The sequence below is a fragment of the Fomitopsis serialis genome, assembly GCF_022376445.1.
Source record: "Fomitopsis serialis strain Sig1Antser10 chromosome Unknown B0H18scaffold_15, whole genome shotgun sequence".
NCBI lineage: Eukaryota > Fungi > Basidiomycota > Agaricomycetes > Polyporales > Fomitopsidaceae > Fomitopsis > Fomitopsis serialis.
The window spans coordinates 432,171-448,319 of record NW_025954975.1 but is presented as its reverse complement, the minus strand read 5'-3'; the positions used below and the strand labels follow the sequence as shown (position 1 = coordinate 448,319).

Genomic DNA, 16,149 nt, shown 5'->3' with positions numbered 1-16,149 from the left:
GATAGCTCTCCGATCCCTCAGCAAGTTGACCGCTTCCCATCACCACAACCGGTTTCGTCGTTGCTGACGGAGCAAGTTGAAGAGCCGACGGTGGATTCGCACGAGGTTGAGGATCCGCCTTCAGATCGTTTCGAAGATGCTGTACATGAACAAGAGGCCGCAGTCGTCGAGAACGGCGTCCCCAGTGCTGATCCTCATGAAATATCTGAAGGCGTGTACATCGACCCGCCCCCGCGGTCCTCCTTACCGTCTCTTCGGCTTCGCAGCCTCTGCAATGCTGTCTCTTTAACCAGCCCGTGCATAGCCCGGGCTCGCAGAGTCCCTCCACTAGTAGCGCGGTCGAATCCGCGCTTTGCTACTACATTATCGGCCGACTCTCTACTACGAGCCGCTCTCCGTTGTCTTCGATGCGCTCCGTCAGGAGGAGCACATATACAACATTTACGATCTCGAACGCGACGAGCTGGTGATCGATGCATATGATCTGCAATTAATCGTATCAGAGGTACGTAGCCGGATCACCCCCAGATATCATTTTGGATACTCATTCCTCCTTGTAGGATAACGTTCACGTGCACGAAGTGACTCTACATGATCTCAACGTATTGCACGATGGTGCTGATCTGACTGGGCCCCTACGACTTGAGCTACGGGTCATGCCTCGCTTCATAGCTCGCTATAATGCCCTTCGCGATCAGATCGCGCGGTTAGACCTTGCTGTCGAAGACGAGCAAGCTTATGCGGCTGAACCTACGCACGAGCACCACGTCGAAGGTAAGATATCCTGATATACTTCTAGTTATCCTCATCTGAGTGATGATCCATAGACCTCACAGCAGCGCCCGTTTCCACGCACGCATCCGAACCTAATGGTGTTCATATGATGACGAGCACGGACAGGAGCAACACGTACAGGAGTACACGCAAGTTGAAAACGGTGGTGAACAAGAGGCTACGTCACACGACGACGGAAGCTATGGTGAGAATCAAACCGATGATGCCCCGGTTCCCAAGAGCGTCCAAGAAGAACCACAAGAAGACACGGAAGGAGTACAAGAACTACAACAGGACGAGTACGAAGGTGCCCACGACGAACCCCAAGAAGAGGAGGATGCCCTGTACGAAAGCGGAGACGTCCAGGAATACGTCAACGAGAATGCGCTGAACGCAGGCGGTGACGTCCTCGATGCGGACGAGGTACATCGATATGCGGACGCGGAGGAGGGCGGCGACTACGTCGATGAGAAGGATGTCGCGCCCGAGGATGTCGAGCAGCAGTTCGGTGAAGGCCTGCCCGAGGACTTCGGAGGCGAAGCGGAGGGAGATCTTGAGGAACGTCAGGCCTTCAAGGACGAGACGGCTACCGACTTCGACGACGCGAACCCTGCGTCGTCCGAGGGCATCGACGTACTCGAGACACCCGCCTTCCTGAGCGACTTCACCACCTTACCTGCGGACCAGTATGACGCCGGTAAGTTTACTCACTTGTAGACGTCACGCTTGTTTCCTGATCACAGTTACGCAGAAAACCGAGATGAGGATGGGTTTACCGATGCGGGTGAGACCCTTCGTACTGACATATCTGGCTCGGCCCAAGAAGATGACGGTCCGTGCAAGTCATCGCCTGTCGTTGGCGTTAAGCTGACTTCATCGAGGATAGATACCGGGAATCCCACTGTTGAGAATATTGACGACGACTTTGAAGAGTACGACGACGGTGAGCTGACATCTGCACCAGTCAAAGACAATGGTAAGTCCGCGTTCGTTCTTCGGGAGTATACGTGCTCATCACACCTTCTAGATTTAGTCTCGCATGCAAACGCTGGAGACGAGGAGTGGACATTCGAATCTCTGGAGGAAGATACTACCACCTCTCCCAGTACTGAGCATGACCTGTCGAGGAAGCCGTCCACTATGTCTTCCTCGAGTAGATCATCGAAGAGAGGACACGATGAAGTTGAGTTCGATGGGGAGGAGGATGGGGGTAACTTCCCTGTAAGCTCGCCGGGTATGTCGCACCACAGTTGTAGCGTCGGCGTCCGCTCATCTCGTCTCGCAGGCTCAAAAAAGGCGCGCATACAATGATCTTGAGGCATGCTTGTCGCGCGCGTTGGCGTCATGCACGACCTGCGCGATACGCAGCTCTCCGCCGGAAGGCTCATCCGCGCTGCCCTCTGGCCGACACTTTTGTCGCGCACAGCCACCCGTACTGATGTTCGGGTGGCATACAAGCTTTCGCGGCCGGAAGCCAAGCGCGGCAGGTCCCTGCACGTACGAAGGCTGCGCGAATCAAGTTTGCCTCAAGATCAAGATGGGCTCGTCGAATAGATTGTCAAGGCTAAGTGGCCTCATGCTGACGTTTCGCAGATACCACTTCAGGTCGTTTCTTGTCTCATATGTAACCATTACTGATGTTTACAGCGGCCGACCATGGAGCGAGAGGGGGTCGCGGACGGCGCGAATATGGACGTGGCAGGTTGTGCTTCGTCCCTTCGGAGATCTGTATCATTATTATCTCCTTCGTCTTCATTTGGACTATTTCTTACGCACGCCGCACCTGTTTTTGCGTAGCATTTACCGTATGCAATTCATGCTGAGTTAATTGCACCCGCGTGTTGTTCACTCAGGCTTTTTGCTTTGGTTGGCTGCTATGACAGACTCCAGTGCGAGCAGTATACGAGGAGAGGGCACCACAGTTGACGGCAGTCTGGGTGAGTCCGCAACACTCAGTAATAGTACTGTCCTTAAGCTTCTGTCTGCGCACCTCCAGCGACTGTGCCATTCACTCCTACCATTCTTCACATGTCTGCTGATCGACGGAGTCGCTGTTTGCAGGCGCCGGCGTTGGGATCCGGGTTCGCCATGCATGTCAAGTTGTACAAGGACAGGTACGATGGCCCGACTCTGACGCTAGTTGATATGGTTCGGGCCATATCGCGCGACTTGGTGCCAGTGGTTGAATGTATATGATATGGTCAAGGCCGTGGACGAGGTGGATGTATGCGCAGACTGAGGCGCGACGGTACGTCGCGAGCTCGCGTCATGGGATTTCAATCGAGGAAAGAGGCCGGAGATCCGCCAGGCGTGATACTGATACATGGGTAAAGTGCAGGATATGCCGTCTCTCCCCGGGCCCCCGTCGTCCGACGTGGATATTCTGCGTTGAAGTGCAGTGGTTGGAGTACCAAGAAAGTAACACCTCAACGACGGGAGCCTGAGCACGGTCAGTCACACGTATGGGGGCGGCGGCACCATCGCATACACCGCCGTCTGCTCGCGGAGCCTTGCCATTTCCTGTGCATCTCCTGACGCAGCGCTGCCATCTCAATCCGCCAAACCGCCCCGTCCCGCCTGTCTGCAGACGACACGTTTCCACCGTCAAGCGACTGCACGGCCGTGTCTAGTAGCGTATCTCCGTCCGACGACGAAGGCAACGCAGGAACATCGTGTTCGTGTCTATACCCACACCGCGCGTCGACCTCGGCAGAAAGGGATTCCGTGCTGCCACCTCGTTGTTCTTGTGAACATGAGCGGTCGACTCTGTCGCGGCGGCCTTCCGCCCGTCTGCCCCGGGCCCTCCGGACTATTGTCTTGGCCCAGAGGTTGCGCGGACGAGTCGTCACCGTCACCATCACCGTCGTCGACGGTGTTGTCGTAGCGGCTTTTGCGAAGGATGTTGGTTGTGGGCACGGGCTGAGCGCGCTTCTTGCGGCGGATATAGATGAGGACTCCGACGAGAACAAGGAATACGGCGACGGACCCGCCTGCGGCGGCGCCGGCTACGATAGTTGTGTGCGAAGCTGGAGAGCATCACTAATGTGGTCTACAAGGTGAAAACTGCTGCTACATACCACTGTGCGACCCTAGTGCTGAGGTCACAGAGGTTGTCGCCGGATTAGTGCTGCCGGACGTCGACACACCGCCTTTGAGGCTTAAGGACGGGTTAGTGTATCTGCTGTTGCAAAGAATGGCACAGTACTGACTTCCGCTCTGGGTCGTACTGGATGACGAGGATGCCGTGGTCTGGCTGCTCGGTGAACGACTGCTCCGCGATTCCGAAGATGAAGTCGTGCTCGCTGGCGAAGGAGAATCCGTGGAGGTTGCACTGGTCAACGACAAATGTCCGGCGTCGGATCCTCGTAGCTTCAAAATCGCAAGACTTCAGCAACCCAGCATACAGGGAGTGACAATAACAGACGTACGTGTACTCAGCATAGTCAAAGAGCAAGACCGATACGTTCGATCCTGTTACAGCTGACATCGCGAACGTGTGCTGTTCGTTGCTCAATGCCATTTGTTGAATACGTTGACGTTGTACTGGAAGCCATATGTGCTCGCTACCGCACTTGGTGAGAACTGCGTGTTGCTGATCTCGCCATCGAGAGTGAAGCTCAGGTTGGTGATCCACGTTGCCGGGCCTTGGAGACCATGATACAGTATACGTAAGAGCAGTCCCTAGATAAGAGTGCCGTGTCAGGACCTCTGCCAGAAGCAGTGATAGATATCGTACCGGTGAAGCTGAAGGTGACGCTATGGGTCGAGGGGCCGTTGCATACATGGACGCCGTGTCGTGCCAAGTGCCGTTATGCGCCTCCGACGGATCGGCTGGAACGGCACGCGAACAACCTGGGCCTTGTTCCAGCAGTCCTCATGGAGTACACTGGTGTCGCTCCTGTCACGGAGTCGCCGTACGTGTCGTCGATCGTCCGTATTTCCCCGCAGACGGATAGTATGCACTGTAGAACGATAATAGAAGGAGAACTAAGGAGTGGAAACGGGGGCACGGCGGCGACATCGTCCTGGGAGAAGTGGGGAAAGCAAGAGGAGGAAGAGAACGTATCCCCCCTGCGTCGCAGCAGGGTACTCTTACCCATGCAACGGGTCGATTGGATCATCCAAATGCCCTCATCGAGAAGTTAAAGGCTTGATACGAACAAACGCATCCTCATCTCAGCGTATCAGTGTGCCTACGGGTGGACTGGCTCGGGGACTTCAACGCCGCCGCTGTATGATACACAGTGCGCTGACTCACATACGTCGACGGATGCTCGGCCATGCATCTCATGTGTTTGCAAAGAGCCCATGTAGAGCCTGGCCCAGGTGCACAAGCACTCAGTACTCAGAATTTCCTGACCGGCCAGTGCGACTGATCCAAACTGCCACCCCACGATGGCAAAGTCATTTCCAAGTCGTCTTCTCATCTACGGATAGGTAATTCAAGCACTTGAGAAGCGTGTCAACCGTCAGATGAAGATCCGCACCTCCAGAGTATGTGCACTCGCAACGCATGACCAGTGGTCGAGGCAAGTACAGGACCCGCGTAGATCGCGCATATACATAGATTTCCTTCGCCATTTGAGGGTGATGGTCATTCGCAGTATGTCAGAGGCTCTTTCAGCGAGCAGATATCTGTTCCAAGCGGACAGAGACGAGGAGTTCATTATGATAGTTTAGACAGTTGAACAAGATGTCACTGGCCAGTGGACGCAGGACCCCTGTTGCATCGCCTCCTGCATACAAGCTGTTCCTGTACCCTCAGTCGAGCCCAGACTTCCGTCACATCCTAGGATCATTGTCCCATTTGCAGGTGGTCTTGGTCTTTGGGAACGGGATAACTGCGCATGTACATACTGCCTTAGGGCTTTCTCTCTTCCAGTCAGCGAGGAATAGCTGATATTGCTGGAGAGCGAGCATTGCAGGGTTCTGTGGCAGCGGCTGGACGCCTGCGTTGAGGTTCCAGGACGCCATAGCGGCGCTGACAAGAACAGCACGGATAGGGAGCAGAAAGCAGGCTATAATGATGCGCGGTACTGCTATGCGCGCGTCGTACCACGTGATCGTGATGATGTACTACGCAGCAATATCCAGTGGCTGCGGACGGCGAGCGGCCAAGTGCTGTACACTGTCGTAGCCAGATTGGAATTAGACCAGCAGAACAGTAGGATACAGAGCTCGGGTTATCTTGGTATACATACCCGGGACGCAGCAATCCACAGCTTTGCGCTGCTGGTCTACACAGACCTCGTATACAATTGATTATATGTGCGAATTCGGACTGAACTCAAGGCGTGATTAGCTGATCTATCTACCCTGAGGTTACCCGTTTTTCTTCAGATCTTTCCTACGTATACAGCGTTGGTCGACACCCTCTAACAACGACCTCTGTTTCCCCGTGCTCAAACCCTTGGAACTTAGCTATACCCGTGTCTACGGTACCCGAAGATACGGGTCCGAAACGCGGTGACTGATACATGGGTAAAGTGCAGGATGAGACCTGGAGCTGAGCTGAAGGGTCACTTGGACAAGGCCGCGAAGCCGACGGGCAAACAGACGCGATGACGAGAGGATAGCGCAAAGCGGCGCCGGGAACAGACACCACGACATTTCCATTCCCATCTCACCCCACTCGACTGTACACATCCTACCTTACTATACACACATGCCTGAAGCTTCGGCGGACGGCGATGCTAAGCGACAAACGGAGACAAGACTCGATTGATTAGAATTAGCACGTACTGTCAACATAGGGCTTCGCCCTCAGTGACAATAAAGGGATCACAAACAAACAAACAAGTGCAGGATATGCCGTCTCTCCCCGGGCCCCCGTCGTCCTACGTGGATACTCTGCGTTGAAGTGCAGTGGTTGGAGTACCAAGAACGTATCACGTTAACGACGAGAGCCTGAGCACGGTCAGTCACACGTATGGGGGCGGCGGCGGCGGCACTGTCGCATACACCGCGGTTTGCTCGCGGAGCCTTGCCATTTCCTGTGCCATCTCCTGGCGCAGCACTGTCATCTCAACCTGCCAAACCGCCCCGTCCCGCCTGTCTGCAGACGACACGTTTCCACCGTCAAGCGACTGCACGGCCGTGTCTAGTAACGTATCTCCGTCCGACGACGAAGGCAACGCAGGAACATCGTGTTCGTGTCTATACCCAGACCGCGCGTCGACCTTGGCAGAAAGGCATTCCGCGCTGCCGAGCTCATTCTTCTTGTTGAGCATTAGCGGGATGCTCAGCACTGTGCTGCCTGAATCGCAGGGGTTGGCCAAGGTCATGAGCGGTCGACTCCGTCGCGGCGGCCATCCGCCCGTCTGACCCGTGCTCTCCGGACTAGTATTGCCTTCGTCCAGAGGCTGCGCGGATGAGTCGTCTCCGTCGCCATCACCGTCGTCGAGGATGTTGGTTGTGGGCACGAACTGAGCGCGCTTCTTGCGGCGGATATAGATGAGGACTCCGACGACGATAACAAGGAATATGGCGACGGACCCGCCTGCGGCGGCGCCGGCTACGATAGTTGTGTGCGAAGCTGGAGAGCATCACTAATGTGGTCTACAAGGTGAGGACTGCAACTACATACCACTGTGCGACCCTAGTGCTGAGGGTACTGAGGTTGTCGCCGGATTAGTGCTACCGAACGTCGACACACTTGCCTCTGAGGCTTAAGGACGGGTCAGTGTATCTGCTGTTGCAAAGAATGGCACAGTACTGACTACCGCTCTGGGTCGCACTGGATGACGAGGATGCCGTGGTCTGGCTGCTCCGTGATCCACTGCTCCGCGATTCCGAGAATGAAGTCGTGCTCGCTGGCGAAGGAGAATCCGTGGAGGTTGCACTGGTCGACGACGAAGTGCTCGACGTACTCGATGTGCTCGAACTCGTTGAGGTTGTGCTCGTCGGAGACGGAGTTGCCGGCGTCGGATCCTCGTAGCTTCAATATCGCAAGACTTCAGCAACCCAGCATACAGGGAGTGACTGATAACCAGACGTACGTGTACTCAGCATAGTCAAAGAGCAAGACCGATGCGGACGATCCTGTCATAGCCGACATCGTGAACGTGTGTTGTTCGTTGCTCAATGATGATATGATGAATACGCGGGAGTTGTACTGGAAGCCATATGTGCTCGCTACCACACTTGGTGAGAACTGCGTGTTGCTGATCTCGCCATCGAGAGTGAAGCTCAGGTTGGTGAACCACGTTGCCGGGCCTTGGGAGACTATGATACAGTATACCGAAAGAGCAGTCCCTAGATAAGAGTGACTGTGTCAGGACCTCTACCAGAAGCAGTGATAGATATCGTACCGTTGAAGCTGAAGGTGACGCTATGGGTCGGGGGGTACTGGGTGGTGCATATATTGGACGTCGTGTCGTGCCAAGTGCCGTTATGCGCCTCCGACGGATCCGGCTGGAGAACGCACGCCGAACACCCTGGGCCTTCGTTCCAGCAGTCCTCGTTCGGGTACACTGGTGTCGCTCCTGTCACAGAGTCGCCGTACGTGTCGTCGATCGTCCGTATTTCCCCGCAGACGGATAGTATGCACTGTAGAACGATAGATAGAAGGAGAACTAAGGAGTGGAAACGGGGGCACGGCGGCGACATCGTCCTCGGCAGAAGTGAGGAAAGCAAGAGGAGGAAGAGAATGTATCCCCCCTGCGTCGCAGTAGGGTGTTCTTCGACCTAACAGATGTGTGGACATGCGACGGGTCGATTGGATCATCCAAATGCCCACATCGAGAAGCTAAAGGCTTGATACGAACAGCCGCATCCGCATTTCAGAGTATCAGTGTGCCTACGATGTGGACTGGCTAGAGAATTTCAACGCCTCCGCTGCATGATACAAAGTGCGCCAACTCACATACGTTGACGGATGCTCAGCCATGCAGCTCATGCGACTGCAAAGAGCCCATGTACGGCACAAGTACACAAACACTCAGAGTTTTCGAGCCCGGCCAGTGCGATTGATTCCAACCACCACCCCGATGGCAAAGTCATTTCCAAGTCATCTTCTCTTCTACGGAGAGGTAATTTAAGCACTTGAGAAGCCTGGCAACCGTCAGATGGAGACTCGCACCTCCAGAGTATGTCCACCCGCAACGCATGACCAGTGGTCGAGGCAAACACAGGACCCGCGTCGGTCGTACATATACACAGATTCCTTCCCAATTTGAGGGCGATGGACATTCGCAGTATGTCAGAGGCTCTTTAGCGAGCAGCGATCTGTTCCAAGTGGACAGAGACGAGTGGTTCATCATGATAGTTCAGACAGTTGAACAAGATGTCACTGACCAGTGGACTCGGACGCAGAACCCCGCCGCCTCCTGTTCTCGGCCCCGTGTTGCATCGCCTCCTGCATATAAGCTGTTCCTGTACCCTCAGTCGAGCCCAGACTTCCGTCACATCCTAGGATCATTGTCCCATTTGCAAATGGTCTTGGTTTTCAAAGTGGCAAGGTCAGTTCCAAGCTACAAATCCACGTCTGCACCGGTACCGCCTCTTGGATACGGTTACTGTATGCCCTGGCCCTCAGGCCTCAGTACCCATTGATCAGTTGCACCGCCAGGACGGGTGTACCGGATATACATGGCCCTGGATTCGGGGAACCATATCACTGCGGTCACGCATGAACCTCAAAACTCGCCTGTGTTGCAGAAATCGAACGTGGTCCTGGTAAGTATCGAGTGGTTAAGAGAGAAGAGGAGTTGTCACTCAAGAGGACGACCGCACGCCTAGTACAGTAGTACTAGTACAAACAATTCCGAAGTAGCCGACCAGCACCCGGGCCCGCGGAAGGACTCCGAATTGACTGTAGACTCACTTAGCGCTCATACGTTTCGCGGATACCAATTCCATGGTCTGTTGAATGCAACCGGGCCTTCTTCATCGCGCTTTGGCTTCTTGCTTCGTCTGAATGCTATGGGGATGACTTAAGTGAGGATAGTTGACGAGAAGGGGCACACCGTAGTTGACGGAGGCGTCCCGACTCGGAGATCGTCTGAGTCAATCACCCTAGAGCAGTATACAACTGATACCCGTCAAAGAGAACAATTAGACATCGAAAGTGAACAGATCCGCATAACGTGGCGGTCTCCTTTGATGGACGTTCTGCCGAGTCTGACTCGGACATGCATTGTCAAGTACAAAGAAGCGAGTGGCGACAAGGGATCATAGCGCGGCTGCGCCTGTAGACAATGCAACGCTGGAGTACTTAAGAGTTGCGTTAGCGGACGCAGTAGGACCGCCGCCTTTCCTATACGCTTTCTCCAGGATGTCGCAAGTCCCGGGAGAGAATGCGCTGGTAGCCACCCTCCGCATCAGCTACGCAGTCGTTGCTCCTATCCTCAGCGTACCCCTCGCTACAGGGCAGTACGTCCTCAGCCTCCTACCGAGCCCTTACGGAGAAATATATGCCACCGCCGATACGCAGCAAATCGTTCGAATCGGCTGGCTGGGTTCAGCCATCGTCGCGGGCGTGATGTTGATCGTCGCGCTGTGCCGGTCGATCGTCCGTTGTCGCGTTTTCAAGAAGCATATTCGACCTGGCAATGTTCCCCGTCCCACCATCAAGGCCACTCGTCGAAAGCTGATCACCGGGAAGGGATTCACCATCGCTCATTGCTTCTGCATAGTCCAGGGGTTGGCAGGAGCTGCCATGGTCGAACACATAGACGGCAGAGCTGCAGCGGGTGGTCGTCTCGACGTTATACAAGCAGCCTTCGCAGGCACCGTCGGGTCGCTTTCCCTTCAAGGTGCACTCGCCGGCGTCCGGCTCTTGATCATACGACCTATCAAGCGCGTAGTCGGCACGAAGACACGTCGCGTTCGTAGGGGGAGGCTCCGCGGACGGTGCACTGAAAAGGACGGTGGTCAGTCAAGAAGGGACAATTCAGTCCATGGGTGAGTGCCACTGCTCCAGGTTCTTTGTGAACGCTCTGTTAAACTCGTTGACCAGCAGTACTGTGTCTTGTCTAGTGTCGAATGTTCTGTCGTAAATGGTTGTCACTCCGCGATTCTCTCCCTGATATCTCTGTAACATCAGTTGTACATGTCGCGATCGTCGAAATGCCACTCATCGGGTATGCAGCTGAATCTATGTGATATTGATATGCGGCCATACTTTACAGCCTTCCCGTACTTGTACATTGAGTGAGAACCGAGAGAATGAGAGAACAACCAACCATGCGCCCCTCTCGCAGTGCCAGTAGCGACACTGCTCGAGCAGGACCATGTCCGACTTTTGTGACCGTTTGTAAATGAGCAACGAGCGTGAGAGCATACCGACTGCGATGTCAGGGAGGGTATAGAGTCCGGAGACAACTGGCAACAAGCCCGTCGTATGATCTGTAAATATACGAAGAGAGGCAGCACGCGAAACGGAAGAAGCAAACGAGTATCCTCATGCCTCGAACCTACTGGCCCGGGTACAGTTCGTCATGTAGTCGTCAAAAACGATAGCGGTGCGGATAGCTGGTGCTCTAAGCGTGGAAGGGCGGGTTTTGCTGTTGATACATCTGATACATGTACGCTTGATAGAGATGCGGAGGAATCGGCGGGGAAGTCATGCCATTGTAGGAGGGCTGGCTCATGCCCATCATGTTAGGAGTCAGGCTCGGAGACTGCGAGCCATACGGAACAGCGGACGGCGTGGTAGCGGACTGCATGCCGCCGTTGCGGCGGGGAACGTTACCCCTGGGGCTTGCGATGTCGGGCGAGCGCATAGCGAACGGGTTGAAGGGATCGGTCGACGGCGAGAAGGCCGACGCAGGGTTGGAGGCACGGCCACGTCCTCCAGTAGGAGCTTGGCTGTAGCCGGGGTCGATCTGCAGGCGCGGCGGGCCTGAAGCGGCATTTTGTCCACCCATCTGGAGTGCGGCCATCATCGACGCGAGGCTCTGGTCGTTGGAAGGATAGCCTGCGGGCAGGCCAGGCATAGAGTAGTTGCTCTGCGCAGTGTACTTGTTCTTGCTGTTAGGTTGCGGAGCGTTCGTGGTATAGGTCGGCTGGAGATTAGGAACAGGCAGCCCAACTTCCTCTATGAGACGACGGTAGGCCTGGGTGGCGATAACCTTCAACTCAATCAACACCCTCTTGGTGGCCTCTACGTAGCTCGGGCGCTGGGTAGGGTCAACGAAGGGGCTCGTCAAGATCTTGTGGACAACGGCAACACCGTTAACCTGATCGCCCAGCACGTCGGTAAGGACGTGATCGCCCGGCGACGAGAAGAGGGCCTCGACGATCTGCGTAGACGCCTCGGGCTCGACCTTCTGGTTGACAATCCTGAGCACCGTGAGCGATGCGAGCTTGTGGGTGCACAGGTGCGAGAGGTGCGGCGTGAATCGAGGCGCAAGCAAGTTGTACCTAGACGGGAAGTTCGACGTGTCCAGCAGCCACGTCAGAAGCAGCGCGCCGTTCGGGTTCGTCGCCAACGGAATCGAGTTGAGGATGATCGCAGTAGCAATGCGGCGCTGCTGGCTGACGGTGATGTTGCTGCTCTCGAGGCAGGCACGCATACTACGAGCTCCGAAGCGGCCTTGAGCGATCTCCCAGAGACGGTCGGCCATCGCGTCGAACAAGAAATCGGTGGCGGGTGCACCGAAGCGCAGGCAGCATCTACCCGGCTATCAGTATGCAGTCCCCATACACACGCACTCTCACACTTACTGCACGACGTAGTTACCGAACTGGTCCAACAAGAGCGGCGGGACGTAGGGCCTCAAGTTCTGCGTGACGAGAGCCACTTCGTCTGGAGTCTGCACGCACTCGATGATCTTCTGCGCAGCCCACGTGCCATTCTTGTGGATACCGATCATAGCGAGGTGCGGGCTCAGGCGCTCGAGCATGGCGAGGCGAGGCGTTGGAGAGCACTTCTCAAACAGCTTTTGCACAACCTAGAGACAGCTGTCAGGACCGATTACGGACATCCGAAATGGGAAACATACCGTGTTACCGAGCCAGTCGGACGCGAGGTCAACAATCTCCCCGTCGAGGAAGTCGGCCGCGGTATTGTCGATTTCTTCGGTAGAGATAGTGCTCGTGTCGAGCCTCTTGCGGAGCTCACGCAGCTTCGACGCATCCCACCGTCTGTTGTGAGGCCTCTCAGATACCAGCGGGATCGTCGTGTAGTACATCATCGGGGGGCGGAACTCTGCCAGTACGTCAGTATTGCCCCACCGAACTAACCCTAGGAGGACTGACCTGCAAGGGCCTGAATGTCAGCCTCTGCGTCGGGACTTCCACCACTGAGCTCCTTCATGACCATCTGCTGCTCCGTAACCGCCGTTGTCCAGCCAGCAGGCTTGCCAGCCGAGTCGAACATGCCCGCATGCGCCCCAGAGGCGATCATGCTCAGCAACAGGTTCGAGCGGTAGTTCTCCACCGCGCCACTGAGGACCTGCTGGTCGACGGGTATGGTGGTCGCGCCCTTGATGTTGCGCAGCGCGTGGATGGTCGCGCCGACGCTCAGGTCGCCGACGCCCTGGACGTTGAGGCCATTGCCCTCGTCTTGTCCGCCAGTACCCTCAGAACCGTTCTTGACGGGCACCTTGGCGAAGCCGATGCGGATGGCGCCGACGTCGCTGCCCAGGACGTCGCGGCCGTTGAGAGCCTTGCGAGCGCGAACTGCATCGTCAAGACGCTCGAAGTTGACTGGGGCACGAACATCAGCCTCCGAAACATCGTCATGCGCACAGACAAAACTTACTGAAGCCACAGTTCTTGTGCGTGAGAACCCTCGCAGACTCGATGGGGCCGTACGGGCTGAACACGCTAAGAATGGTCGCGGGCGTAGTCGTCGATGGAATCGACCCAATCCAAAGCGCTCTCGTTGGGGTAGACTGCAGCTGCGCATCCATGCCCGCCAGCCCAACGTTGTTACCCGTCGCTTTACCGAGCCCGCCACCAGGCGAGGTCGCCGACGGGCTGTTCATGTTCGTGCCCTTCGCGGGAGCGACCGGCGCGCTATCAGCCTTTCCGAAGCCAATGCGGACGGTCTGCCCGTTCGGCATGCCAATGTCTCCGCCCAGGCGGTTCAGGACGTCCTCCTTAGCGCGGATCGCGTCCGCCTGGTCGACAAAGTTCACGAAGCCGCATTCCTATTGCGTTAATGTTAGCGCGGTGGGAACGGGAAATGAATGGACAGGACACGGACCTTCTCAGGCAGCAACCTGAGCGACTCGATGGCACCGTACGGGGCGAACACGTGGATGAGCTGCTCGCTGGTGACGGAGCTATCGAGGTTCCCGATCCAGAGGGAGCGGGTCGGCGTTTGCATCTGGGAAGACCCCTCCGACTTCGGTGACGTCGCGCGGTTCTGGTTCGTCGACGGAGCGGCGAGGTACGAGTTGCTTCTGGAGAGTTCGCCATTGTAGAAATGGACCGAAGGGGAACCACCACCTCGGGCATTGGCCTTGTCAGCACGAGGGATACCGCCCAGGCTCGTCTGGATGGACAGATCGTTGTACGCCTGTGCTTCAGCCGCAGCCTGACGACGGGCCTGCAGCGCTCGCGTCGTGTCGTCGAGGTTTCCAACGGAGATAGCACGGGGACGTGAGCCAAGACCGACGGAGAGGTGGTCGCTCTGCTTGAAGCCCTTCGCCATGTACGCAGCCGAGAGATAGTCGCTTTCCGTGTCCTGGTAAGCGTTGAGACTCTGCCTGCCGTACATACGCTCATCGTAAAGCTCCTCTTCTTCCTCTGCACTGGGAGTGGCGAGCAGAGAAGCGCCTGCAGAAGGCCGGTACGGGTTGGACACTGTGGTAGCCCGAAGCCTAGAGGGGTTCGCAGCGAGATTGCCTGCGATCGCGGCTTGGGCCTGGTTGCGCAGCTCCGAGATGGTAGCAGCGGGCGGGTGGCGGAGGGTCTCGTCAAGACCCAGGTAGTCCAGCGTGTGGACATCGAAATCGTCTGCGCCGGAGTCCATGGACGTCACTGAGCGCAGATCGTCCAGCACGGGCATACCACCGTTGCGGCTGGGCATCCAGGTCGACGAAAAGAGGGACGAGCCGAACGCGTTGGAGAGGCCGCCCGAGGGGAGGGTGAGCGAGCCAGAGCGGAGGCGGCTGTTCCGCTCAGTCAATGCAGAGGAAGCAGCTGAAGAAGCGACCGAGGCCGAGTGACGTAGACCAGGTCGCACGGGTGCCGTCGACGCGGGCGGTGCGAAGCTCTGTCGCTGGAGCTGCTCCTGAAACGAGTCCGTCGACGCAGTGGCAGCAGCCGCTGCTGTCGAGCTGCTCAGCGTGCTCGATGCCGCGGCGAAGCGCTGAGCTGCGAGCTGGACGTTGGAGGGCAAGGTCCCCGCCCTCGCCCTCCGGAAGCCCGCGGGGTAGTTGGTCGGCGGCAGGTCACCGTTGTCGCCTGGGGAGTTCGTAGACGAAGATAGGTCGTTATTAGGAGGAGAGCCGCCGGAAGCCAAGGCGCGCAGCGCGGGGGGCCTGTATCTAGCACCTATCCCCTGTTCCGCCTCGAGCTCCCTCGCTCTGGAAAAATATTGTCAGACGGCGGCGAAGGCCAGAATATGCACCGCGACACACCTTTTAGCGAACGCAGCTGAGGGCGCCGGGGGCGGCGTCTTGCCCGAGTTGACCCTGGAGGAAAAGCCGTTGTCGTTGGCGGAGAGGGACATGGTGGCCGCAGGAAGAGGTGGGTATTAGGAATTACTGAATGTTGGGGTGCTGGTGCAGCTATGCAGGTAAGCAAGAGCGAAAGGGGCGAGAGCAAATGCCCGGTCGGCCGGTCGACGTGGGTAACTATGAGCAGGGGTTATAGGTCGTTATAGGGTGAATTTTGGGGAATTTTGCGGGCGAGCAAGACAAGGACTGCCCAGGACTACTAGAGTAGGGTAGACTCCGGTAAATAGGAGGGGACTAAGTAGGGTGGAGGTCGTTGGGAGCGAGGGACTCGACGAGCACTCAGCAGAGCCTGCGACTGCGCCAAACTCCGCTCTTCTATAGCCGCGCGGCTCTTGTCCGCCCAGTCACGCGCCCGGAAGCAGGCCTGCGGACAGATCGCTGGCACGGCCGCATCAGACAGGGGCGGTACACGCATACTCGTCATATTCATACCAACATATGTACTACACTACCTTAGCACTATACGGAGTGGGGGTCTATCGTACTCGGTCAATGTCCAGCGCAGCGAGCAGGGTATCGCCCGGCGTCCGCACGCCCGTCAATCAGAAGCAGCCCGAATGAATGATGTCGGTTCGCTGCAGAATCACGAAGCAGCACCGGCCGCACACGCACGCCGAAAGGGTGCGAGCAGCGGAACACGAAGAGGGAGACGCAGACGGCGGAAAACAGACGGTAGGGATACACTTCTAACACAATGACACACTGGAGAACAAAAACCGCAGGCACAGTCGAGTCGAAGAAT

The 16,149-nt window shown here is 56.7% G+C and overlaps 7 protein-coding genes across 7 annotated transcripts; 2 read left to right on the top strand and 5 right to left on the bottom strand.

The window, feature by feature from the left end:
- Positions 1-560: 560 nt before the first annotated feature.
- Positions 561-788, top strand: B0H18DRAFT_872494 (uncharacterized protein; the record flags this gene model as incomplete). Its single annotated transcript, XM_048040232.1, has 1 exon — positions 561-788. A coding segment is annotated over one exon (228 nt), but the record flags the coding sequence as incomplete, so codon positions are not given.
- Positions 789-1,251: 463 nt separating this feature from the next.
- B0H18DRAFT_120785 (uncharacterized protein) lies at positions 1,252-2,607 on the bottom strand. The gene is made up of 2 exons (XM_048036234.1): positions 1,665-2,607; positions 1,252-1,475 (listed from the first exon to the last, which is right to left on the bottom strand). The coding sequence occupies exons 1-2, from the start codon at positions 2,160-2,162 to the stop codon at positions 1,338-1,340; spliced, it is 636 nt and encodes a 211-aa protein (XP_047896423.1). The 5' UTR covers positions 2,163-2,607; the 3' UTR covers positions 1,252-1,337.
- Positions 2,608-3,198: 591 nt separating this feature from the next.
- Positions 3,199-5,748, bottom strand: B0H18DRAFT_1143755 (uncharacterized protein; the record flags this gene model as incomplete). Its single annotated transcript, XM_048035667.1, has 7 exons — positions 3,199-3,800; positions 3,852-3,931; positions 3,984-4,159; positions 4,306-4,418; positions 4,557-4,736; positions 5,033-5,201; positions 5,632-5,748. The coding sequence occupies 7 exons, from the start codon at positions 5,746-5,748 to the stop codon at positions 3,457-3,459; spliced, it is 1,179 nt and encodes a 392-aa protein (XP_047896422.1). The 3' UTR covers positions 3,199-3,456.
- Positions 5,749-6,599: 851 nt separating this feature from the next.
- Positions 6,600-8,601, bottom strand: B0H18DRAFT_120691 (uncharacterized protein). Its single transcript, XM_048036195.1, has 5 exons — positions 8,085-8,601; positions 7,773-8,028; positions 7,494-7,711; positions 7,361-7,441; positions 6,600-7,309 (listed from the first exon to the last, which is right to left on the bottom strand). The coding sequence occupies exons 1-5, from the start codon at positions 8,380-8,382 to the stop codon at positions 6,696-6,698; spliced, it is 1,467 nt and encodes a 488-aa protein (XP_047896421.1). The 5' UTR covers positions 8,383-8,601; the 3' UTR covers positions 6,600-6,695.
- Positions 8,602-9,914: 1,313 nt separating this feature from the next.
- B0H18DRAFT_120587 (uncharacterized protein) lies at positions 9,915-10,821 on the top strand. The gene is made up of 2 exons (XM_048036154.1): positions 9,915-10,677; positions 10,733-10,821. The coding sequence occupies exons 1-2, from the start codon at positions 10,049-10,051 to the stop codon at positions 10,770-10,772; spliced, it is 669 nt and encodes a 222-aa protein (XP_047896420.1). The 5' UTR covers positions 9,915-10,048; the 3' UTR covers positions 10,773-10,821.
- Positions 10,822-10,858: 37 nt separating this feature from the next.
- On the bottom strand, positions 10,859-13,865 carry B0H18DRAFT_992162 (armadillo-type protein). Its single transcript, XM_048045107.1, has 5 exons — positions 13,481-13,865; positions 12,976-13,425; positions 12,720-12,925; positions 12,442-12,668; positions 10,859-12,390 (listed from the first exon to the last, which is right to left on the bottom strand). The coding sequence occupies exons 1-5, from the start codon at positions 13,782-13,784 to the stop codon at positions 11,256-11,258; spliced, it is 2,322 nt and encodes a 773-aa protein (XP_047896419.1). The 5' UTR covers positions 13,785-13,865; the 3' UTR covers positions 10,859-11,255.
- On the bottom strand, positions 13,801-14,059 carry B0H18DRAFT_992159 (uncharacterized protein). Its single transcript, XM_048045106.1, has one exon. It carries the CDS (start codon positions 14,048-14,050, stop codon positions 13,886-13,888), a length of 165 nt encoding a protein of 54 aa, XP_047896418.1. The 5' UTR covers positions 14,051-14,059; the 3' UTR covers positions 13,801-13,885.
- Between the last annotated feature and the right edge of the window lie 2,090 nt (positions 14,060-16,149).